The 25,690-nt window shown below is 35.0% G+C and overlaps 1 protein-coding gene across 4 annotated transcripts in view; it reads right to left on the reverse strand.

The window, feature by feature from the left end:
- Positions 1-14,624: 14,624 nt before the first annotated feature.
- The window catches only part of gsb-n (paired box protein gooseberry-neuro), a 134,175-nt gene continuing 123,109 nt past the window's right edge, over positions 14,625-25,690 (reverse strand). Inside the window, exon 7 of one of the 4 annotated variants that reach the window (XM_081736641.1) lies at positions 14,625-18,474. In XM_081736641.1, coding sequence (XP_081592767.1) covers positions 18,285-18,474 — 190 coding nt within the window. In that variant the 3' untranslated portion in view covers positions 14,625-18,284. The remainder of the gene's footprint in view (positions 18,475-25,690) is intronic. The other 3 variants (XM_081736643.1, XM_081736642.1, XM_081736644.1) reach the window with 3 other exon arrangements.

A 25,690-nucleotide genomic window follows, 5' to 3' on the forward strand; every position in this document is an offset into this window, starting at 1 on the left:
TCTCACTGGGGATTATGTAGAGAGTTGAGAAAGGACCCACCTACACATGTGTTTGTAGGTTTATGGTTTACAAAGGTATCTTAAAAAATAAATATTTCACAGCTTAGGAATCATCTCGTACGGAAGAAATTTTTAAGTTTACAAAAAATAAAACATTTTCTTGAAAATTAAGCATAATTTTTTATACTCACGCATGCTATTTCATTCAGCTCTAGATATATAGATTGGTATATATGACTTGGTCAGGATCTTGCATCGTTTGGCCTAATCCTCGTTTCGCCTAACCAATTATCTGACACTTTTATGACAGATAAAAGATTAACTTTATGTCCGCCATTTTAGGCGAAATAAGGATACTCGTTTGGCCTAATCCACGTTTTGCCTAAAATGGTGGACTATAAAAAATCGTGGAGATAAAACTGGAGGGAAATTTTTCGAAAAAAAATATTCCCTACTATGTGAAGAACTGAGAAATACAAATTAGTTTTCCCATAACTAATTTGTAATAGGACTATTTGCTTTCGGAAAAATGTTTCGACAATTGTACAGTTACTTTTCCGTTCCATTTTGAGAATATTAATGCCCACACAGGGTGTATAGTGACTATATTTGAGATGAGAGAAACACAAAAAGTTACACCTGTTATTAATTTTGTTTAAAGGTGAGTGCTGTTCAAAAGTAAGTTTTAGTTTGCAGTTTGTTTCCAAATATCTAATATTGTCAAATGGTACTGCTAATCGGTACGTTAAAGGAAATATAGTTTGTGTGTTTCTACTTATGTAGGTGCAAAAGTTATTTTATTGTAGGTTTTGCTGATCTTTCAGACGATTTCATTCCAGTTTCAAAACTTTTTTGAAACTGTTAATGCATTATAAGAGATCCGATTGTGATTCTATTGTAATTACAATTCGTATGAAATTTGTAACTATTTCGAGCTAGATCTGACAAAAGATCCCTAAATTTCCTCATAACTTAACAATGGACAATTGTGATCGCAATGAGCGATGTGACAAATCGCTCCACTGTCAAATTGCTCTTTTGATAATTCCACAATTCAAACATCTCAATGTGTTACTGACAAAGAAAGAAGAAAAATATATTTCATTTCTTATTATTACTTTTGAAATTACAACTTTTGAGTTGAATTTCCACTCGTACACATGCTACCGGGAATGTCCATAGCATAAGTCTCTGAGATGCACAATGAGATTGAAATCCGGGCTTCTCGGTGGTTGTTTCAGCAGGAAGAAGTTGAATGCTTCTCCAAGCAGATGGTGGCCAACCGGAATCTGTTACGAGGGTGGTTGTCCTGCTGGTTCACTCCATTTCCACTCGTATGACAGAAATAAAGATATAGTTGACTCTGGTGATCTTCGTTCTTCGATACAATACGGGTGAATAGTAGGTACCAAAGGTCCAAAACATTGCTTACAGAAAAACACTATAAATCAACATGGTCTCCGTTATCTTGTACAATTCCAACCTGACATGATTTCGTTGGGCTGGCACCAAATTATAGATCACTATCGGCGTGATGAGATTGAAATTGAGACTCATCGCACCAGGGTTTGCTGGTTTAAACCAGCTGTTTTAAAAAAAAATGGTTTAAACCAAAAAACGAAAAATGTTCGTAAAAGTGTAAGTGTTCGTAAAATCAAGATGAACACACATTTATGGGTTATCACGTTTCACTACTCGTTTCACTATATTATTCGTATTATATTCAGACCTAAATTTCTTATTCATTACTCAAAAAGATTATACTACAAAAGCAACTTTTGTATATGAATGCTTCTTTTGTGATTTTTTTTAAAAGTTTGTTATTATTGTTATGCAATTTCAATCAAAGAAAAATTCTAAATATTGTTTCGTTTTAATAATGTTTACTATAATTCGTTTTAATAATATTTCTTCTTCTTCTCGTTGTACTTCTCTATCTTGTACTAATAAAAATCGTAATGAACCAACTTGGACTAAATTAGTTCTTCTGTACTCTGCAGCATTTTGAAATTGTCCATATGTAATTCTGTATAATGGTTTCACTTGTGCAACTTGTTATCTTTTTTGTCCTTCTGAAATGACTCTTGACAGTTACATTAACAAGTACCTAAAGATCAGCACAACGTATTTTTACCAGGAGTCCTTCATGAGTGAGTCGGCAGACATATCGCATTTGTGGTCAATTAGTCTCGGTTTCGAGTTCAAATGAGAACAATTTCTCTCGGATGTAAGCCGAGAAGCGGTTTGATTCCACTTTGAGCTTATGTGACCTCTTCCAGCATAACCCGGTTGTTGCATAAAAACACCAAGATGAAACAAACTTATTTCTCTCCATATGTGATATAAATACATACAGCAAATTATTTAAACAAAAACCTGGTTTAAACTCAAAAAATACCGCGTTTAAACAGAAAAAACGGGTTTATTGTTGTTTTTTTAACATGGTTTTTGCCAACCTGCATCGCACCATGCTACTCAATTTTATGGTCAAGTCACGGCATTCTGTTGCCAGTGTAAAACATTAACCGTAGTGACATACATATAATGACAAGGAGTAACCTCGTGGGTTATCGGCTTCTGAAGTCCATACGATGAAGCGAACTTTGTCTACTAACTATCCGTTTGAACCCCTTATTCAGCTGGGTGTCCGTCTTGGCTAAGGTTTACTGGCGTTCGGTGCAGTAAGCAAAGTTATGAAAACATGTATACCTTGTTCTCTTACATGTGACTTTCTTTTTACATTGTTGGAAAGCTATTATTTCCAAATAGTATTCAGTAGAAAAAGCCATTTTAACTAGTTGAAAATTGAGATTGAAATATGTGCCAATTACCAAAACTTGTTAAATTCATCATGGCAACAGATGCAAAAACAGTTAAATCCCTCTTCAATATTCAGTTTCATAAACTGTTAAATCCCAAACTGCAAATAACCTCATGAGAAAAGCAGAATCAAACCCGGTTAATTCCATATTTCAAACAATTTGAGGTTTCGTACTGTATAGGATTAGTTTAGTAATCTGAATATTTGTTGCAACTCTTCGTAAATCATTCGAAATTTTATTTGGCAGAATTTGAAGTGTGTGCTTTCATTATTATTTTTTTTTATTTTTGGACTGAAAATTGAAAAAAAAAGAAAATGAAATCTTTAGTTTTACGTCCCACGATTATGCCGGTTAGGCTAAAGGAGACGGTGATGATGAGAAATGAATGAAATGGTGGAATGAAGAAAGTGGGAGGAAACGGGAAAACCCCGAGAAAACCCACGAGCACGGTGTTTGTCCAACACAAAGTCCACATGGCGCGAGCTGGGATCGAACCAGGGACCCCAAGCACCGGAGGTGAACACTCTACTACTGAGCAACCGTGCACCCTGGACTGAAAATGCAGACACTATACTTCTGAACCTAACTGTTCGTGAAACTTTTCTGTGCTTATTTTCTTTTCTTTAATAGTTACTAGACAAATGCACGCAAAATCGAAAGAAAACGATACTCTAAGCAGCGATGATCGTAATTTTGTTATATCAGAAAACACCAAAATTGTCTAGAAAACGTACAAGACACACGAAAAACTGGAAACGAAATGTAGCCAAAAAGACAAGGTGAGTGGACTATCTATGGTTAAAAGTCGTTTGTTTTGTATTTCAGAATAACTCTTTACTTTGAACAGAACATTGTTGGATTAGGTTCTTCTCTAAACGGTCTCTTCAGCTTCAGCAGAGCCTCTTTCTTAAAATGTCTCCTGTCAATTATCATTCAAAGTTATAACATGCTTCTGGTACAACATATTAAAAAATTTTGCCACTTATTTACCATTTCTGATTTTCTTTCTGCCACTGTTTTGCTCAAACTCAACATTTGCACATTTTGTTTTGCTATATTTCAAATTCATATATTGGGATAATTGGCAAATTAATATTCACCCTATGTTAGTCCATAAAAGGTTACAAACTCTTCCAAAATATAGTCATTCAGTTTAGAAATGTATACGGATAGGTATAATTAACTCCGCTTGTAGTTACGAAGGGTTTGACGATTGAAAGCAACTCAAAGCTCAAGTTTTACAAAGAGGTTTTTGAGGAATAGAAAACCGAGAAAATGGTGATGCACCAGAGGACGACGATGATATGGATTTCCATTTAGTAGATGATGATGGAGAGGAGGTTACATAATTCAATTTTTTGCACATTTGGATCCATTGTTTTCAATTTAGAACGAAATTAATGTAGCATTTATGTATTCATATTCATTTGTGCCAACTCATGTGGTTCGGATTCCACGTTAATCAGTAGGTCCACGTCTCATATAGCCTCGCTGCTGAACGGGAAGCTAAACTAAAATCAACTCAACAACTCATTTGTGCCAATCTTGTGCAATGTATAGTTGATAATACATCCCGCCCTAATATTTTAGTAGGCATAATACTCATTTCTAACTCTGACTCCCTTTCTTTTTGATAGGTTTTGTATCTTGAGCCTCAACAAAAATGGCCGCTCGTCCAGATGCAAAAGCTGTTATTTCCATTTACATACGCAAAACCTGTTAAATGCAAACTATTTTCTTCAATAACGCAATTCACAGACCAGTGTGATTATACAGCTTTCGACAGACCAACACTTACATTATTCTTAATTTTTTAATGTTCTCTAGTTTCTAATGTTACTTTACAATTATGACGTGTTTAAACAGTTTTTCTCGATTTGTCACAAATTTTAAAATATGAATTTAACGGGTTTTGCTATTCGCCTGCTCATATATATTCGTATATATCCATGGTTCTAGTAAATACATAAAGGAGTTTTGGTAATCCCAACTCCTCGAAAATAGTTAATATAATATTAATCTATATATTTTGTATTTCTTAATTCTTTATATACTAGGGAATTTTCTCTTATATAATTTCGCTCTAGTTGAATTTCCACGATTTTTTCTATTGTCCGCCATTTTAGGCGTAACGAGGATTAGTCCAAACGAGGATCCTTTTTTCGCCTAAAATGGCGGACACAAATCTTATCATTTATCTGTCATAAAAGTGTCAGATAATTGGTTAGGCGAAACGAGGAATAGGCCAAACGTGGCGACACGCTTGGTCAGCTTGGTCAGAGCACAAGAGAATCCAGCCAACTTAACAAAGTTTCTTTAAAAGAAAAGATATATATAAGCTTCGGATAGACATCTTAAAGAAGAAATATGTCGAAAATATCAAAAAAGGTTAACTTGTTTCTCTTGTGCACTGAACGTGCCATATCTCAGCTTTAGATTTCCCTTGCAAAATTTTGAAGAGCGACTCTATCGTCAAAGCTTCCGTAGGACAAGCAAGCACGTGAAAGAGGGCAGGTGTGTCCAGATAAGTATCCCAAAGTTTAAAACTGTGTACACATTTGCAAGACGTTTGAGTAATATGCTTATAAAACTGAATAATAAACGTAAAGTTATGATTTTTTAACCACTTATTGTGTAAGAAAGAAAGAATATTTGAATTTATCAAATTAATCTAACAAGCCGTTTGCTCATAATTGTGGATTTTTCAATTTGTGTAAAATCACTGTTCTCATATTCAATTAATTAGATTCTCAGGTCATATAGAATGTGTCACTTATGTACAAAATGAAGAAAACTGATTTCCTGCTGGTGAATCCCTGCGTATATGTGTAGTATGCATCCATTGGCGTAAAAATGTGACAAAGTTCATGCAGTGTTGCCATGTAAAAAGGCTATTTAATGCAAGTCTGTAAAATCGGTATTTTGACAGAAACGCGCCCCCTGCCAACACTTGTAAAATTACCGCGACAGGTGTGTTTTAGGTTAATTAATGACAAATAATGGGAATTTGCACATAATTAACAACCTGAGTTTTTATGCCAGTTGCCAGGTGGGGGTATTTTTTTAATCACAAATATTTGCGATAAAAACTCAGGTTATCAATTATGTGCAAATTCTCATTGCTTGTCATTAATTAACCTAAAACACACCTGTTGCGGTAATTTTACGACAACAGTGTTCACATGGGCCGCGTTTCTGTAAAAAAAAAAAAAGAAAGAAAAAAGAAAAAAAAGAAAGAAAAAGAAAAAATACACACTTGCATTAGATAGCCTTTTTACATGGCAACACTGCATGAACTTTGTCACATTTTTGCTTCAATGAATGCATACAGCACACATACACAGGGATTCACCCGCAGGAAATCAGTTTTCTCCAACTGAATATTGATTTTCTTTATTTTGTACATTTTTTTTTTTTTTTTTATTATTTTACACCTTCGGTAATTTCTTTCGTCACTACACAGAAACGTTACTAAATGTGCTAGCCTGCTTCCTAAAATATCAGTTTTTTTTTTTTTTTATTTCTGCATATATTATCCAACGTTCATTTGTACACATAAAGGGTATCTAGACACATTATCTTCAGTGGCTTAGAGCCCCAACAAATCTAAATCTAGCTCTGTGAATGGGATATCAGATATGATAGCAACCGTTAAAAATCGACGTTACTCCTGTAGATCTTAACGGATTGACTCCATTAACAACATGGACGAAATAGTATTTCTAGTTGTCTACTGTTTAAAAAACAGAATTTTTAAAAATTGCTTTCGTTCAAGGGATATTGTGTGGATGACCAGACAGAGGTACAAACATTACAATTTTACAGTATAGGGTGACCAAATCATCAACTAGAAAAAACGGGACAACTTTTTACTTTTGGATAGGTTGCTTCCCTAAATATATATTTTTACTTCTCCGTTCTCTATCTCTCTCGCTCTGTGTCTCTCACACAACAAGGGCAAATTTGTTTTAAAACCTATTGAAAAGGTTGTGGAATTAATTAAATAGCAACTAATTATCGGCAACTAACAAAAAATGAAATTTTGAAAACATTACTAAAAATGTATGAAACATTTATCAATATCTGTCAATCAACAAAATCTGTCACCGGTAGAATTTATAACGAACTACTCTCAACATCGAATTCCAATTCCCTTTATTTTCTTTTTCTTGTTTTTAAACATTATTTCACTTACAACTAATTTCCTTTTCACTTTCACTTTTATAGTTCTATACTTTTGTTCCACTTTCGTAAATGAAAGTACGTTACATCTTAGTCAAATCACGGAAATACTGTACTGTACTGATGACACCGCCTGAAACAGAGAGTAAAAGCAGTTTGTTTCTCAAAAGACTTTCAGCCCCCTGAGCTCCTCCGTGGCTAAGCGGTTAGCGTACGCGCCTTTGGCGTGGGAGACCCGGGTTCGATTCCCGGTGGGAGCTCATGTGGTTCGGATTCCACGTTAATCAGTAGGTCCACGTCTCATATAGCCTCGCTGCTGAAAAGGGACGCTAAAACTAAAATCAACTCAACTTTCAGCCCCTGGGACTGTCGTCTGTGGAGTGGGAGTCTAGGAGAGGGAGACCTAGGAGGGAAAACAGTGCAGCCACCACGTCCAATATGGGAAACGTCGTAACGACATTGCTCATATTCCAATATTATCACATAGCTTAGAAAATAATAATATGAATTAAAAAATTTTAGATTGAAAAGTTTTTTTTGTACCCAATGTACGTAAATAGGGGCATTTTGGCGTCCTGGGAAAATTTTTCGGAACACCGGGAATGGTAGTGAAAAACGGGACAATCCCGTTTTTACGGGATGGTTGGTCACACTAGACGGGTATGATCCTAAGAATTCACGGACCGTAAGATTTCTCTCCTGCTGAAGAACAAAACTGGAGACACATTACAAACATTACATGTAGGTTTTCACATTATTACTATTATTATTATTATTATTATTATTATTATTATTATTATTATTATTATTATTATTATTATTATTATTATTATTATTATTATTATTATTATTATTACAGGGGTGCCCACAAGGGGGGCTATGAAGCAAACTGCGTCATTGAAATATTGGGGGGGGTTAAAAATCTATATAAATATGTTTGAGAGGGTGTAAAAATTAATCGAAAAGGTTTTTTTTTTTCAAGGAAGAACACCTACGGATAGGCAATTGAGGGGGGTGCGTCATGGACATGAGGGGGGGTGGGCACCACTGATTATTATTATTATTATCGTTAGGGGTGTTTCGACTATTTAACACAATGTATATTTGTGTGTTGTATGTACAAAGCATGTGCGAGGATGATTCAGAAAGTAATGTCTCCAAGTCCACTACTTGGCCAAAAGTACTGCAAACATTCTGAACTGTTTATAATTAAGGTATAGAATGTCACTTGTTTCACCTTCGTATCTCTTTTCGTTCCAGAGTAATGGAGCAATCCATGGCATCCAGTAGTGACGTCCCGTTGAAACAACGGGTTGTCAATAAATTTCTGACTGCGGAAGGTTTGGGCTTAGGAAGATTCATCGCCTACGACGAGTCCGGGATACATTATTGCGACCCCGAAACGAATCGTCAATCGATGAAGTACCGGCACACGTCCTCTCCTCCGAAAAAAAAAATCAAAGTTATCCCATCTGCTGGAAAAGAGTTTTTGACATTCTGCCTCATCCTGCCTATAGTCCGGATCTTGCATCCTGCGACTTTTGAATCTTTCCCAAACCTAAGGATCACCTTAAGAGCCAACGCTACAGTTGTGATGCGGACGTAGAAGCAGCAGTTCTGCAATGGTGTCGCCAGTAGTCACCACAGTTCTTCTCGGACAGCATGAGAAACCTTGTTTCGAGTTTGCGCAAGTGTGTTGCCCGTAATGGGGACTATGTTGAAAAGTGATGCCATCATTTATAGCTCACATTGCAACCTTACCACTGATACCTGTATCGGTGCTATCTGTCAAACACAAATAAAGGTATCACTTTAGAGGCATTACGTTCTGAATCGCCCTTGTGTAACGATAGTAAATATTAAGTAATTCCCCGTGTGCGTCTGTTTTCTCTGGGTTCTCCCGTTTCCTCCCACTTTCTTCATTCCACCATTTCATTCATTTCTCATTATCATTTCCTTTAGCCTAACCGGCATAACCGTGGGACGTAAAACTAAAGATTTCATTTCATTTCATTAAGTAATTCCGTATAATATAATTTGATTTTGATAAAATTTAGATCATATGTTTCCTTTGTGCCTTCTTGGTCAGCTCTGCTGCTCTAGGTTGTTGGTTGGTTGCAGTTACATTCCTTTCATTCTTTCTTTTCAGCACTGATAGATGATCTACTGCTTAGGCTGGGTGCATATTGACCAGAGGAAGGCCAGTTGAACCGAGGCAGAGAGACGCAGCAGAAGATGCATACAGATAGGCCGAAGTGCTTTGACAGTTGTCAAAACGTTGGCGAGGCCTTTGCCTAATACATGATCGAGTGTACTTCTCATTGTATTGACCCTCGAGTTGGTTGTCCTGTCCTCTGGTCAATATACGACCAACCTTAAAATGGAATCTGAACAACTAACGGAATTTTTGCTCAAGACAAGCAACCCTATCGGAAATCGAACTCTGAACCTCGCGATGTACCCAATTGACCATGAACGTGTTTCTTATTTAAATCAGTTTTTTTGTTTTAATTTAACGTCCCACGTTATGTCCTTTAGGCTAAAGGAGACAAATGATTAAGGTAAGTGAATAATAAAGGAACAATTGGTAAAGTGAGAACTTGGGGTAAACGGGAGTACCCCGAGAAAACCTATGGACACGATATTTTCCAAAACAAACTTACTGGAATGGAACCAGGGATCACACACCAGAGTTAATTCAATAATTAACTTCTATACTTTAGGATCTTCTCAATTTCAACATAACTGTTTATATTTATCAATATAGACTATCTTTTATATTTGGATTTTTAAGCCTCAACCAATGATAAACTCATTCGAAAGGCTTTCCTATGAATGTGCAAGTCATGGATCCTTTCCTTTGAAACTTACGCACCTGAAATCTAGTAAAATGCTTCTAAAAGCAGATGCTTCTAAAAGTAAAATGCTTCGAACGACAGAACCCTCTCCAAAGATCTCCGCCTACTACAAATTGATTGACTGAAAACATGACATTTGCCTTGTATACGAAATGACAGTCAAATATCTCAAAGTAACGTTAAGTGACTACTATGTTGTATATTGAGCAAATTTTCATTGTATTCCAATTCAATAACATCCACTCGAAAAATGTGCAGCAAATAATATGTACTGAAAAAAAATTTAAAGATACTTAAAAGGAAGACACTCAAAAACGTTTTTCTATGTATCATTTGACTTTCCATTCAATAGAACTTGTGTACAATATCTTTCTTTCTTTTCTTCCTTTTTATTTTCTTTCTTTTTTTAATAGTTCCTCTTGGCATCAATCATAAGCTGTCGACTTTCATAAGAGCAGATACTTTAGGAAACATAAAGACTCTCTAAAGCATAATTTGTGCTTGTGATATAAAATAGAATTGATAGGAGAAGGGTCCTTGTTGCGGAATTTCCAGATGTATTAAAGAACTAGTAGCTATAAAGGGACAGTTTGACATAGAAACTATCCATAGTACAAATATTTATTGTTAAAATATGATGAGTCATGAAAGTTTTCATAAGAACGCAATTCAGGAGGATGCAAGAACCAAAACTTTTTTTGAAATAAGTAACAGAAGAAAAAAATATGTCGAATTCTTAGAGAAATATTGCTGAATGTGTACAATTTCAAACAGTGCTGCAAGAGAATCCAATAAACTTATTAATGATTTCCCTCAATTATTTTTTATTCTTTAGGAAGTTACCAAACTGTAGAAATATTTCTAAAGCAAGGTACCCATTGTTCAACAGATAATATACTTAGGCTGGATTAACCCACCTGAAGGCCCGGGGCTAGAAAAGAAATTGTGGCCCCTACTGACTTCACCTAATACATTTCTGTGAAAGTACAGTAGGAAAGTTAAGAATATGTTTCATATTTTTGGTCAAAATGGTCATATATTAAAGCATTTTACGATTATGCTTGTTTCTTCATGATTCTTTTTAGATAGCCAGTTGAGATTTTGATCAGAATAGAGACCTCTGTCCACCTGAAAGCCTGAGGCTATAGCCCCCCTAAAACTCCCTTTTTAATCCGGCCCTGAATATGCTTAAATGTGTAAAATTAATCAAAAATAGTTTGAATGCATTAAAGTAGTTCGAATTCTACTTAAAGGTCTAGCTCCACGTCTCAAATATTCACGGTGCTGAAAGAGATGCTGAAATCCAATCCAACAAACCAACGACCGGGCAGTTGGCGGGCCCACAAACCATGACGTGAGATTAAGAGGCCCTATTAAGGCGAAATTAAAAATACCGCTAATTTTACAGTAATTATGTGATATCTTCAAATAGATAAAAAAAAATATTCGAAAAGTGGAACTAGAGCTCGCTAGAAAATATTATTTTACATGAGATACCGTTATCACGACTCACTTATCTGCTTTCGATTTCCAGTCATTTAGAAAATAAACATTTATTTTCGTGTTTATAAATGACTGCAAACGGAAAGCTACTAAGTGACTCGTGATAACGGTACCTCATGAAAAATAATATTGTCTAGCTCGCTCTTGTTCCACATTTCGATTATCTCTTATCTATTTGAAGTTATCACATAATTACTGTAAAATTAGCAGTATTTTAATTTCGCAGTGATTAGGTCTCTTAAGCCTCACAAATAGGTCGCTCCCCGCCACGTAGCTCGCCTCCAAGAGACCTAGATTACATTACCACGCTATCCGCATCGCTTGATTTTTCGTAAAATTGAAGTTTCCTTAGGAATATTCTGTCATTTCTCATGCATGACACACTCAATTTTGTCGGTACGGATGGAAAAGAATATCTCCTCCATAATCTGAGTTACCGCACTGGCCAGGTGTTTGAAACCAAAGCTGAACATTATCTAAATAATATTTTAACTGTTTTATAGTTATCAATTCTGGCTGATGGGTTGGGCTGGCCAGGACAAGTGTTGTAATTCATCCTTGATATTCATAAAATCAATTCTTTACAGATTCAGCAGAGTGAGCTATCGTATTTTATCTTGAAATTTTGCGTCATTGGCGAAAACAACGTTGAACTATAGGACATATAAAGTCATCTAAAATGTACACATAATAACTCACAGTAATGCGTAGTGTGAGTGTTGTCACAAGACTCAGGGAGTGTCGGGAAATAGATTCTCATAGCATCACAAAGCAGTTCCTATGCTTCACAGTAAAGAGAGACAGTTCGGTGCATAAGCTCCATTGGGAGTCCGGTAAATACGGTGAAAAAACACTCATTGGCCATACTAAACTTCATATTTAAAGCTGGTAAATCCTTTCAGGAACGTTTCAGTTTTAATGTGATTTTAGCCGTCCTCGTTGCTCTTCAGGCTAATGCACGTGCCTTTGATACGTGGGATACCGGGTTTTATTCATGGCAGCAGAACGTTCAAAAATTTGAACACATTATGATGATTAGGATTCTTTATTAAATTGTATGCTGGAAGAGACACTAAACTATAATCCAACCAACTAAAGAGATTTTAGCACTTTAGAGCCTAAACTTAGTGCTACATCGCTTATACAATTCTGTACATTGTAAACGACCGGATAAGTGGCGTGCATGATGATGACAGTGGCGTTTGCATCACGACAATGCTTCGTAAAACACTTCTGGAATGGCGTCCGACTTCTTAGCAAAAAAAAAAAAAAAATCCCACTTATACATCACCCCCTTCTTCTGAATAGATCCATATGACATTTTTCCTGTTTTCCACACTGAAATTCATCTTAAAAGGAAAACTATTCAGGACACCATTCAGGACATTCAGGATAACACGACGAGAGAACTCCACAACAAGCGTTCCAGGTCTCCTTTCATAGTTAACAACAATATTTGAATCGGTGTTTAGATGTAGTAGTTACTTTGAAAAAAAAAAAAAAAAAAAAAAAAAACAAGCTAGAGTACGTGATAAGTCATCCCTATATTCCTATACAATGTCGTAGGGAATTAAATGAACAGTCCTTGTATTTTACATCACTAACCAGTAGGAACAGCCAACTATTGTAGTGGGTAGGTTAACCAAAAAAATTAGCTTCACAGCCTAAAATGAGAAGGGTTCGTATTACGAGTAGGATTGGCTAAGGAAAGAAAATCTGATTCAAAATAGAATATAAATTTTATTTTCCAAATATATATAAATAATATTCTATATCATGTGATATGGATTATTTCTTTACAAAAATAATTTTACTAGGCACATGGTTACATAAATATTCAGTACCGATATCTCAGCAGCACATTTGAAGAACACAATGTAAAATGAAATACATTCCAAGACAGAACAATATGCACTATATGTAAATTATATGAATAGAACAGGATTAATCAATTTAACCTATAGATTTCAGTAAAACACTGATCATAATACAATCCAGGAAAGAAATGTCATCAAAATTAGTATTATTGAGTGACATATCGAGATACATGAATGAACTATATGTAAATAAAGCATTCCTACTGCATCATTTACACTCATTTACACTGCTATTGTCATTAGAGATGTTTCTATTATTATAACGGTCTATTATTATCATAATTATTCATTACTTGGATATTTTTCTTAAGCAATTATTAATTGTTCGAACATATTTTCGAACAATTAATAATTACTCGAACTATTTATTCTGATGAACTATTAATTATCACACTATTTCCTTTCAAAAAATTATTAATTTATCCGAATATTTTTTGAACAATTATCATTATTCGAATAGTTATTAGTTGTTCAAATTCGCACTATGATTTCTTATTTGAATAGTTTTACAAACAACCACTCAAGTAATTATTTGGTTTGAATATTCAATATTTTATTGTCCACAGAAATATAATGTTTAAACATTGGATTGTTGAGTTTTCGTAATCTTATACAGACTGATGTGTCCCTGAAGTGAAAATTTGGTTATTTCACAGTTCTGGTCTTATCTGTAGTTTTATACTGATAATGAAAGTTCTAGCACATCTTGCAATTACACCTCTCTGTAGTACAGGGTTTTCATAAAGTCTGGACGGATTTAATTTGCTTATAATTTTCATAAAAATGTTCATAATGAAATCAAATAAAGTGCAAACGGTAGCGGAAGGATTAATTTTTTAGTTGGCAACACTGTTACAGTATCAAAGATGGCGTCGGTGAAAGAGAAAGCGCAATGTGTTCTGTGGTACGCAGAGTTAAAATCACCAATTCTGGTGTGTCGAAAGTTCACCAAAGAGTTCAAAAAGCCGGCACCGACTGAGAGTGCAATCCGAAAGTGGCATGCTAAGTTCTTGGAGACAGGAAGAGTCCTGGACCGTCCTCGAAGTGGGAGGCCGCCAACATCGCCTGCAACAGTGAGCAGGGTAAGGGAAAGCATCATCAACAGCCCACAGAAGTCGATTCCTAGTGGCGCCCAGCTGGAGGTGTGGCGGTGAATGAACTGAGCTGGTGCAGATTACAGGTAAAAATTTAATCCTTCCACTACCGTTTGCACTTTATTTGATTTCAATATGAGCATTTTTATGTAAATTATAAGCGAATTAAATCCGTCCATACTTTATGAAAACCCTGTATATACCCACTGTTTGATCTAGAAGCAATGTATATATATATATATATATATATATATATATATATATATATATATATATATATATATATATTTGCGACCATGTTTGAAACCAAAGCTGAATGTTATCTAAATAATAGTTTAACTGTTTTAGAGTTATCAATTCTGGTATCAGTAGCACAAATTCTCTCTCGTACGTAAAACATCACATAATCTTTTTTTTGTATATCAGTAATGTTTGTAATTCCAATAATACAGCGTTTAGTGTGAGATCCGTAATAGTTGTGAAAAATACTATTTGGGACAAAATACGACAAACAAAACGGTTAATTTACAAGGAATTTCAGAGTGCGGAGCTTCACAATTGTTATTGGTGAGCGAATATTATTCCTATAATGAAATTAAGAAGTCTAGATGAACGAGACATGTCGTCTATAGAGATGCTACCCACGAGAGAGAATTTTTAAGGAGATATGAAACTAAAGAGTTCTGTTCCAGTAGAAACAGATACACTTTATGTAAAGAGACATCACTTTCATTCTGCCTTTTGGAGGTGAGACAATCTCTGCTCCTGTCTTGTAGGCAAATCATAATCGCTTGCATTGGAAATAATCTCTACTGAAAGTAGTGAGGAGAATTACGTATGAATTTCATGGAATGGGACATTCAGAAGAGCATTTGGCATTAAGAAAAGGTACATATCCTGTTATTATAGGCAACTTACACTTCTTTTTTGCTGTGTAGGTTGCATAGAAGATAAGCAATGTTATAAATTTTATAGTGAATTCGGATATCTATCGTTTAAGTCACGATTGCCTGCGGTGATGTTAACAAATTGACTCCATTAACCAACTCGACCGAAACAATCAGCCTAGCTGTGTGTTTCCGAAAAAGATAATTCAAATATTTGCTATCTTTCAAGAGTCATCTTGTAGAGTTACAAACGGAAGTATTAACAGTACAATCTTATAAGTCCTGCGGGATCGTAATAAATGTGGAATGCAAAGAACTCTAGCTGGGAAACCAGGAGAAAAGAGACTTCTGGTGAAGCCAAGAAGAAAGTAAGATGAGTATATAAAGCATAATTTTAAAAGACCTTAATGACAATTCAGTCTAAATCAACTCGTGACAGGACATGAATTATAGGCTTAGACTTGTTTCTGTTACGATTGACACTCAAGTTCCTTTAAACTACAGTTCTTTGTTATTTAAAAAAAAAGAAAAAAAAGAAAAGAAAAAAGAAAAAGAAAATAAAAGAAAAACTATTCTGGTACATATTTCCTAATTATATTCTGAAGAAAATGGCATAAATTTTAATAACAGGAATAATGAAACCAGAATTTACCACATTTATTATTAATATTTTTGTTCATATTATTATTTATTGAATTTATGTTATCATCATTCATAAAATAATTCTCTGCCATTGTTAAGATATTTTCAGGTACAATCTCTAAGGACACTTAATAATTGAAGGTTCACTTATGTTCAATTATCTTTACCTTAATTCGTGTTTTTAAAAGTGAAATTGGAAGAATCATCCTACGTTCCTCTTGAGTCAATTTTTAGTACTTGGGATTCGTAGTATATTACTGATTCAGTTGTGGAGACGCCCTCGATTGACAAAAGTGTATATATTTTATATGACACAAAAACTCAAATGCATTGATACACGAATGTGTAACTTCTTTAGAATTAACCCCTTCCTCACCAGTGACTACGCGCTTACGTCATGATACTTGCACCAGCTATTCCCAGTGACGTACTTGCTTATCTCACGAGTTTCCTCCAAAAAACCACTTTCGTTCTTGCTTAGTATTTCGAGCCCGGTGTCTGTCAGCACCTGGTATTATTGAATATCTTAATATGACAGTTTGTCAAGAGATGGCAGCACTTTAACTGCAGCTGGCTGCATGTCTAGCCTATGCATCACTGCTGTAAGAGTCAGAAACTTAGACATGTGGTGTGTTTGGACTTAAGGCACAAAATATGTCAAATTTAGCCAGCAATTAAGAACCAAATAATTGTATTTTCAATGAGCAAATATCAATAATATTATACAAGTTTACATTTAAAAAGTTTGTTGTGATAATGCTGAAAAACTGGTATTTGAGGCCAGACTAGTCAATTGGAGTGGATTGGGTGGAAGAGGTTAATGGAGAGTTTAAAAAAAAATCCCGAAGTATGAGTAATAGTATTATTTATGGAATTCAAACAGTTGTTATAGATCTAAATATTACCTATGTATCAAACATGCACACATACGTACATTGAAAGAGGTATTGTATTTTCAACACAATATACATCTTTAATCTCTGTATAAATTTAAGAACATGTCACAGTCAAGGACTAACGAATATATAATCATTTAGTTGAGGTAAAGTTACATGAATAAAATATATTTTCGTGTTGATGATTTGTAATACGAAGTAGGTTATATATTTTAAGGAGAAGACTTCTTTCTTTCTAGAAGGAGAAGAAAAAGGTTACAAAAATATAAAGATGAATCTTAGACTAGTTGCCTAATAGTAACTCTGATTGAATTGAGATGCACATAATAGTGGAATCCAACCAAGATTTTTTTTTTTTTTTTTTGGTCGGTTGTAATGTTGTCAGTCAATTAATTGATTAAACTTTACTCATTACGATATGTCATAAATTGAATTCGATTTGTATGCAGCTGTCATTCCCAACAGAATGCTCTGTGATATCATAGTTTTCTGCTCCCCTTCTCAGTAAATAAGTCGGGGAAGGGAAGGAGCTGGCAGTTAATCATGCATTAATTTAAAAAAAAAAAAAAGACAGTGGTAACTGGCAAATCAGAACCAGAAATCGACGGTTTTGGAGGCACATTACTTGTGGATCATAACTATGTATACACTGCCAACACTTGCTTATTCCACGACCTTTCTTTGCTGTATGTATTCTCTTTGTCCTTTTCTCTGATGCTTCTACGTCATTCACTGACCTGTTAGATGTGACTGATTGAGAGAATCATTTTTTTAACTGTAGTAGAGTAATTTGAAAGTTCCCTTAAGTATGACTTCTTTTTTAACCAATGAGGGGAATTATCTGGTTTTGTTTTATCAGTCTCAGTATGCATGCAATTCTGGGCTCCTTGCCCTAGTAAAAGATCATCTGACATCTAGATTTCAAATATTCCAAATAAACAATTTTAAAAAAACGAAGACACTATTACCATAACACATGAACATGAATACAATAAGTTAAACTTTTTCGCTGCAATTACAACGTTTGATTTAATTAATGTACATATATTAATCAGATAATGCAAAAAGGCTTCAATCAAACAAACTTAGTTTTGAGGAAACTAGAAAAAGAATTAAATATTGCAGAACAAGCTCATTCTGCGTAGAATAATCAAAGATGACATCTGTCTATGAAATATGACATGTTAGACCCATGAAACTGGAGCCCATTATGTTTAGAAACATAGATGTACCCTATAGGAACAAAAACCCATTGTTAACTCAACTCCGCCATATAAGTGACTGAAGCCATTTTCCATGAACTAATTCATATAATACGGTTTCTAAAAGATTCTGATCAAATTTCTTAATTTAAAAGAAATTGTGTAAACGTATGTATATGCTGCTTGAGAATATTCGACTTCGAAAAGCAGAAAATTACGCTGTACAAGAAGTTGATCTTGAAAAAATACTTTATATTACAAATTACTGGCACACTTGTATAAGCAAGAGGTAGTAGGGAAATTAAAAAAAAAAAAATCATTTTAAAATATCCCCAACGTTGAAGTTCCCGCTTTGGAATTAAAATTCTTGTAAACAGAGGTACTAGCTGTTCCTGCAAATTGACTTGGAGGATGGTGGAATCCACTCTTGATATCCAACGCTGAGTGACCAGGTACTAAAGAAGATCCTAAGTGTTGTCCAGTAACAAACATATCCCCACTGCTCATCATGCTGTGAATAAAAAGTAGTACATAAGTATTAGATTAACTTGTTATATCAATCAAAACTAGTAATCATATTGACCAGTCTAATTAAAAAAATTACTTGGATGTTATTTCAAAGTTAATATAAATTGATCCTAAATGTTATTTAAAACATGTGCTCGAATAATGAATAAGTAACACATTGGGCTCAAAAAAAGAATTACGAGCTATAAATGATTGAAGGTTAACCACGCTCTTCCGCACCGAAACTACCTGATATTGGATATACTGCTTAAAGTAAAATACGTACTACTACTCAGATTTGAACCTGGGGTACTTCAACCGGGGATCGAACAGGGCCCATGCATACAGATAACACACCAGTGTAGCCACTCAGCCACAAAGGGGCACGCATATACCTGCACAAGAATATGGAATACCCTCTTTATTGATAAGTGACTAATGAGTGTGCTTTCTGTGGTTGTGACCCCGACTTCATTTCCCAACAATTAAACCACATATGACACATTTTGTCATCGATTCAGATCTATCATCAAACCCTATATGCAATTAGAGTGAATGACATAAAAATGTATTGTGTAGTTTGACATAATGTCATGTAAATTAATGCATAACATAATTGTGAAGAAGTAGTTGTATTTTTCTTGATTAACATATATTTCCTCTCATGTCTTTTACAAACTTACAATTGTATTAAAAGAGAAACTCACAACATGTAGACCCTATTCAATGCAGAAGTTACATCATGCAGAAGCATAAACAGCGCTATCTAGCGTTCTTGAATGACAGATTTTCAAATTCGGTTGCAATACATAGCTTATAACTTTTCAAATTAGTAACTTTCATCAAAGAAACTAAGTCTTTTATTATTCACGTATGTAATCCATCGGAGTATATTTGGTGAACATTCATGGCCATTCTACTGTAATCTGCTAATTCACTCGTCACACACACTATTGAAGAAGATTCTCATATTCACATGTGAAGCTCAAACCAGAAGTGAAGCGTGCACTACTACTCCGTTGCAGTATCAAGTTATTCCGAAGTGGATGTAGATGTTTCGTAAGTACATTGTGCTTCCTTCTATAATCACTTCCTAAAAATGTAGAGATAATTTTCAGAGGTCTTCCCGAAAGAAAGACAAAAGATTCGATTATCTCCCCAGGAAAAAGCCAGTATAGGTCTACCAGGAGTATTTAAATTTGTATTTATTATCACAAATAATTCTCAACATCTCGAAAGTCATAACTGTGGATGTTAGAAAAAATTCTTGAAGATTGGTCCATCGGGTCATGGAATGAATTTGATTTATTTACCTTCTTTTTCTTGGAAGACATACTACTCGCGTAATTTATACGCATCTCAGTTTTATTTTCTTTGAAGCTCTAAATTAATGTAGACCTGTAATTTCTTAGCTGTATCTCTTCTTTAAGAGTCTATTGTAAACTCGTTTTCGACATATCATACTCACTGGCACGTCACAAATCCCAGGGGGATGAGGGGGTCATATTCCCTCCAATCTTGGAACTGGGGGGACTGTCTCCCTCCAATAATCCGATTTGAAATGTGTTTGTTGGGGCGAAAAGGTGATGATTTGTGTCCGATTGCCACAAAGTTGAAATCGATGTCCCGAATAAGCCTGAAATCTGCCCGCCTCCCAATGTTGAAGACAACTCTGCTCCCCTAATCCTCCACAGTATTTTTTTTCAACTCCATAAATATTTTGAACATCGCTTATAAAAAATATGGGAACGGTCTTACCCGTCCCCTCTAATGTTGAACACAGATTTCTTCCGCTGCTCAATGGGTGTCGTTTGAGTTAGTTTTATAGCAGTGACATCATTTGGTAACAACATTAGGAGCAATTGCCCCCTCCCCTGAGTCAGAGAAATATATGCTTTTTTAATAAATTGTATAGTAATACACTAATAAAAATCGTGAAATTTTTATGTCCGCGGACTATCTTTCCCCACTCGCTTCCCTGGCAAAACCTGAAATATTACTGTTTTATAGATGTCTGTACGGAACACTATGTTAAAGTATTCACAGTTTTTCAAAGAGATGCTTTTTGTTCTTCCGCTCACCCGTCCTACTCCTCAAAATACTGTACAGGCTGTCCGAGACGAAATGTCCTAATTTAAAATGACAGTAATACAACATGTATTCGATACATAAAGACGGCTCATACAACAATGGGTACACGAGGTTTTGAAGTTTTGTTCGTGCAATCATACTATTTCTACATTAGGGTGACCAGACGTACTGATTTTCGCAGTACAGTACTGTTTCTCAAAGAATTGTCCTGCGAGTTGCAAAGACACCTAGAAAATCGAGAAATGTCCTTTTTCAAAATGGCCTGCGAAATGTCCTGATCTATCTTATTTGCAATATTTTAATGTTTCATTCTTTATTCACATTTCGAATCACAGACACTCTTTCTGAATGATAAATTGCTGTGTTTTTCAAAACTTCTCAAAAAATTATTGTCATTAAAGGAAAACAATCAAGAAACATTTGTTTTGCAGTACATTTATAATGAGAAGGTCTTGTTGAGATATCGATAAGGTAATAAAGATGTTTTATTTCAAGTTAGTACAGCGATGCTAACCAAGTAGAAGCTTCCTCGTGTCGGCCTAAGTTTTCCCTTAATCGTTAAAATAATCCCTCGCTCCGAAAATAGATTTTAAAAATAATGTTTTTAGCCCTACACGAAGTTTCACTGTACGTTTATAAAAATAAACCACAAGCGCAAATATTAATTAGATACCTGTCTAATTAATTATAATACAAATGGAATTATAATACAAATTAATTTGATTCGCCCATCTGCGACTTCCAGTGCGGAGTATTTCGCCTCCTTCAGTAGTGTTCTTTGCCTAAGTACTGTACTGTACCTTGGTGTGAACAGTCAAGAGAGGGCGAGATACGGCCTGCGAGGATTTTTTCTAGTTCAGTTGTTAGAGGGTTTTTTTTTTTTTTTTTTTTAATACATCCAAGATAGAAATGTGTTCTAAATTCAGAACTACAATCTCTCTACCCATTTGTTAAGAGAGCAAATACAGATAGTGATATACATTGTGAATAACGTTTAGCTCAGTTTTCCATTGCCAACAGTGGGAAATCTGAAATAGAACGTCAACTAAGAACGAAAAAACAAATCGGCGGTCAGTGCAAAAGTTTCTACACTTTTTCGAAGGAAGGATTGCAGACAGAAAGAACAAATGCTCGCAGCAGCAGAACACTTATTGGTAATTCTTAAACCAAATGTAACTATAATTGTAATGAATTCCATAATGATTTTGGAAAACAGCAAGTTACAGCGCGCTGTACATTCAAACAAAAAATATGAATTCAAGCGCTGCACTGATGTTTAGTTGGTAAACAGATGCTACCTATTATTATTAATAATAATAATAATAATAATAATAATAATAATAATAATAATAATTGTTACCATTTTTGGGAAAAAGTTTCAAGGTGATGGATAAATAACCGTTAAGCATTTTTATGTTTCATTAAATATATATACCTCAACATAGTTTTATTTTGCTCCATTAACTTGTTTTAAACTGTTTCATAAATCTTGTATTATTTGTTATTCATGAATGTATTTGGAGTTGTGTTTAATTCCCTAAATATTTTTGTTGAGTACCCCTTAAAGAAAACGAATGATTAACTTAAGGTTAACTTTAAATTAAGTAAAAACATATTAAGCGTATTGCCGACACAGAAGGCTATCATATACTATTATATTTTTTTCCTACTTTTCGCTTATCAGAACTTCGCTATTCTACATGAATCCCATGAGTGGCACGGAAGATGTCTAATCGATACTCGATTTCTTTTCATGTACCCTTTAGCATGTGTGGCGGAACTGTCTCAATTACATATCCACCCTAATTGCCTGACATTACTCCCCTGGATTCCTACACTGAGAAAAAAAGGACTAGGATTTCCGTGTGGATACATCGTATTTACGCGGGTGCGCACCTTAAGTAATGTAATTTCATGTATAAAAGTACAGCAGGTGGGAACACCATGCCAAGTCTGGAGTTCGGTGTCGAACTAGACTCGCTGTGATTGGATAATTTTATTCACATGATTGATTTCGTGTTAAAAACTATTACTCTCATAAGGTAGGGAGTCACAGATTTAGAAAGAACCTAGAGGGGACACTCGTAGGAAGGTAGTAACAACATTATATACCTAAGTTACCACCATCGGAATGGGTATGGCGTTAATTCTAGATTTGAAGTGGTGGTCCTACAATACAAAATTTTCGCTGGACGGTGGTGTAGATCGTACTACTGATGAAACAACATTACTTAATGTGGTGACGCGTGTAACCTGGTAAAAACAGCATTTACATGCTGACTGCATTATGCATTTTTCTCTGTGTACCTATGGGGTATGTTAGGGACAAGTACGTAACAAAATGACAATTCTGGAACAGCTTCGTGAGAGGATTAGAGCTGCAATTGAGACAGTTACGCCACAGATGCTAAAGGGTACCTGAAAAGAAATTGAGTATCGATCAGACATCTCCCTTGCCACTCGTGGGGCTCATGTAGAAATAGCGTGATTGCCCAAACAAAACTTCAAAACTTTATGTATCCATTGCTGTATGAATCTTCCAATACATGTATTACAGCAGTTTCAAATTAGGGCGTTTCCTCTCGGACACCCTGTACATAGTATACTCCTCTCACTTGCCCTTGCTCCCAAAATATATTCTTTTCTCTGTCCTCACTCTCATCCTCAAAATGTCCTCGCCTCGCTCACATCCTCAAAATGTATTTTCAACCTCTAAACATGTTCTCATTCTCAACTTATCTTCTCGCTCTCGCATTAAAATGAAGGTTAAGGGGCCCCTCATTATAGAAAAGAGTGAGACCACCCGTATTTGGTTTCTTCCTTAACAACATGATTTCAGCCTACCCTCCCGAGAAATCCGCCACTGAGCTACTCTGCTGAAGCCTTTGATTTAAATTATGAATAGTTTGGCGAAGTGGAGAAGGATTGTTTGTAAAACGATTCACAAATAAATCATGAACTTCGCTGTAGATTGTGGACATGTTTTCATTAGTTGTGAAGAAGAAAAACACGTGACAACTTCATATTCACCGCCAATCGTGGACCAATTCAATACAACAACACATTAAGTAGCTTTATAAAGCCTTTCAAGATCTTTCTAATAGCCACAACTTACTAACATTAACAAGACCTTGCATACGTAATGTTCCCATTAATTAGCTACCAGGTTAGTCAATGAAGAATCAGGAAACTTCTAATGTTAAGCGACCTCTAAGTCATTTAGTATGAATGAATCAAGTTATTTAGTCACTTCCGGTAGCAACCAAAGCGCAAGGCTCCAAAGGTTGCGTTTTTGACCCCTAACAGTTAACCTGCTAGATAAAGAAACAATATTTTTTTTATTTATTTATTTTATTTTATTTTATTTATTTATTTATTATTATTTTTTTTTTACTAAATTCCTTTCCTTATCTTTTAGCTATTTTTCTTTAAAACTTGATTCGAAAATTGGGACAACAATTACAATTTTCTCTTTCATTATAATGTTTATAAGTCAGCACAAGACATAAGAATTGTTGATAAGTTTCACGTGTAGCGTACTTATTCGGAACCCACCGTCAAGTACGTCATGCCTGGCCCATTTGTTCTAAATGGTGTCCGACATCACATATAAACATGTAGCTAAGCAACATATGAGCTGAATGTCCCTCAAATTCAGTGGATAATAACTATTTAACTTCTGTAAACCCTGCCGTTGACTTTACATCGTTATTGGAGTGTGTATTTGAAACGTTCATCCATATTGTTTAGACTTTAGAATCAGTATAAGTAACAAAAAATAACGAACTATTTATACTTTTGAGTCAGTGCAACCCGACGGCGCCGATTTCTCTGTAAATTTGGGGTGGCCCATTCAGATGCAGAAGGTATATATATGAGGATTTTAAGACAAATTGCAATCAAAGTATGCCAAATATTGTATATTCATAAATTCAATAGGAGGGCCGACATGGCCTTTGGGGGGCCTGCCCCCCCCAGGATCGGCGCCCTTGGTGCAACCTAACAATAAAACAGCTTAAATAAGCATTTATTTAGATTTTAGAATTCAATGCAAATAACAGAAAAGTGTTAGAACTCTCCCGGTGGCACTGACGCCTGTTAATGTCTTGAGCACTGGCGACTAGTCTCACAGACCCATTTGATAAATTTTAAATATTCACCTAATAATTTTTGTTTAAATTTTTTGTTGATAATTTTTATTTTGTATTACGCATATTAAACAGGTATATTGCGAATTTCAATACATATGTTACATTTTAGTGTATCTGTGGGAAAATTGAAGAGATGAAAAATATGGTAGAATTACAAAACAGGGGACACGGGTCTGTGAGACTTGGCGTCAGTGCCTCCGCGTTAAGACATTATAGTCACTACAAGTATAAAGAGGCCTCATCCCGGCGAAATTAAAATACCGCTAATTTTACAGTAATTATGTGTTATCTTCAAATAGATAAAAGATAATTGAAATGTGGAACAAGAACGCCCTAGACAATAGATCTACTATTTTGCGTGAGCTACCGTTATCACAAGTCACCTACTGGCTGTCCGTTTTCAGCCGTTCAGAAACGCGAAAATAAGTGCCGATTTTCAAAATGGATCGAAATCGAAAACAGATAAGTGAGTCATGATAACGGTATTTCACGTAAAATTATATTGTCTAGGGCGCTCTTGTTCCACATTTCGATTATCTTTTATCTATTTGAAGATATCACATAATTACTGTAAAATAAGCGTTATTTTAATTTCGCCGAGATAAGGCATCTTAATAGAGTTTGAGCGTTTATTATTAGTTTAGAATCACTGGAAGCAACAAACAAACATGTAACCGTTAGAGTTCAGAGTCAATGCCAGTTTCATTGTAGCTATTAAACAGCATCACACAAAGAAGCTAATGTCTCACTGAACTTTATTCATACAGTATATACACTGTTAAAAATGATTTAAATTTGAGAAACCGTTTCTTGCGTGTACACCGAAACACTATTTTCTTAGAAATGAGATATAGCAATTCTCATTCATAGGAAAAGCAACAGTATATTTTCTCGTTCCGCTTTATACAACTTCCTTTACTTTTCTTCATTTCTCGTTAATGAGAGTTTCAAACTCTTGTTTCTAAGAAACGATGTTCT

This window comes from Thermobia domestica, chromosome 13, assembly GCF_964235325.1.
Source record: "Thermobia domestica chromosome 13, izTheDome1.hap1.1, whole genome shotgun sequence".
Classification (NCBI taxonomy): domain Eukaryota; kingdom Metazoa; phylum Arthropoda; class Insecta; order Zygentoma; family Lepismatidae; genus Thermobia; species Thermobia domestica.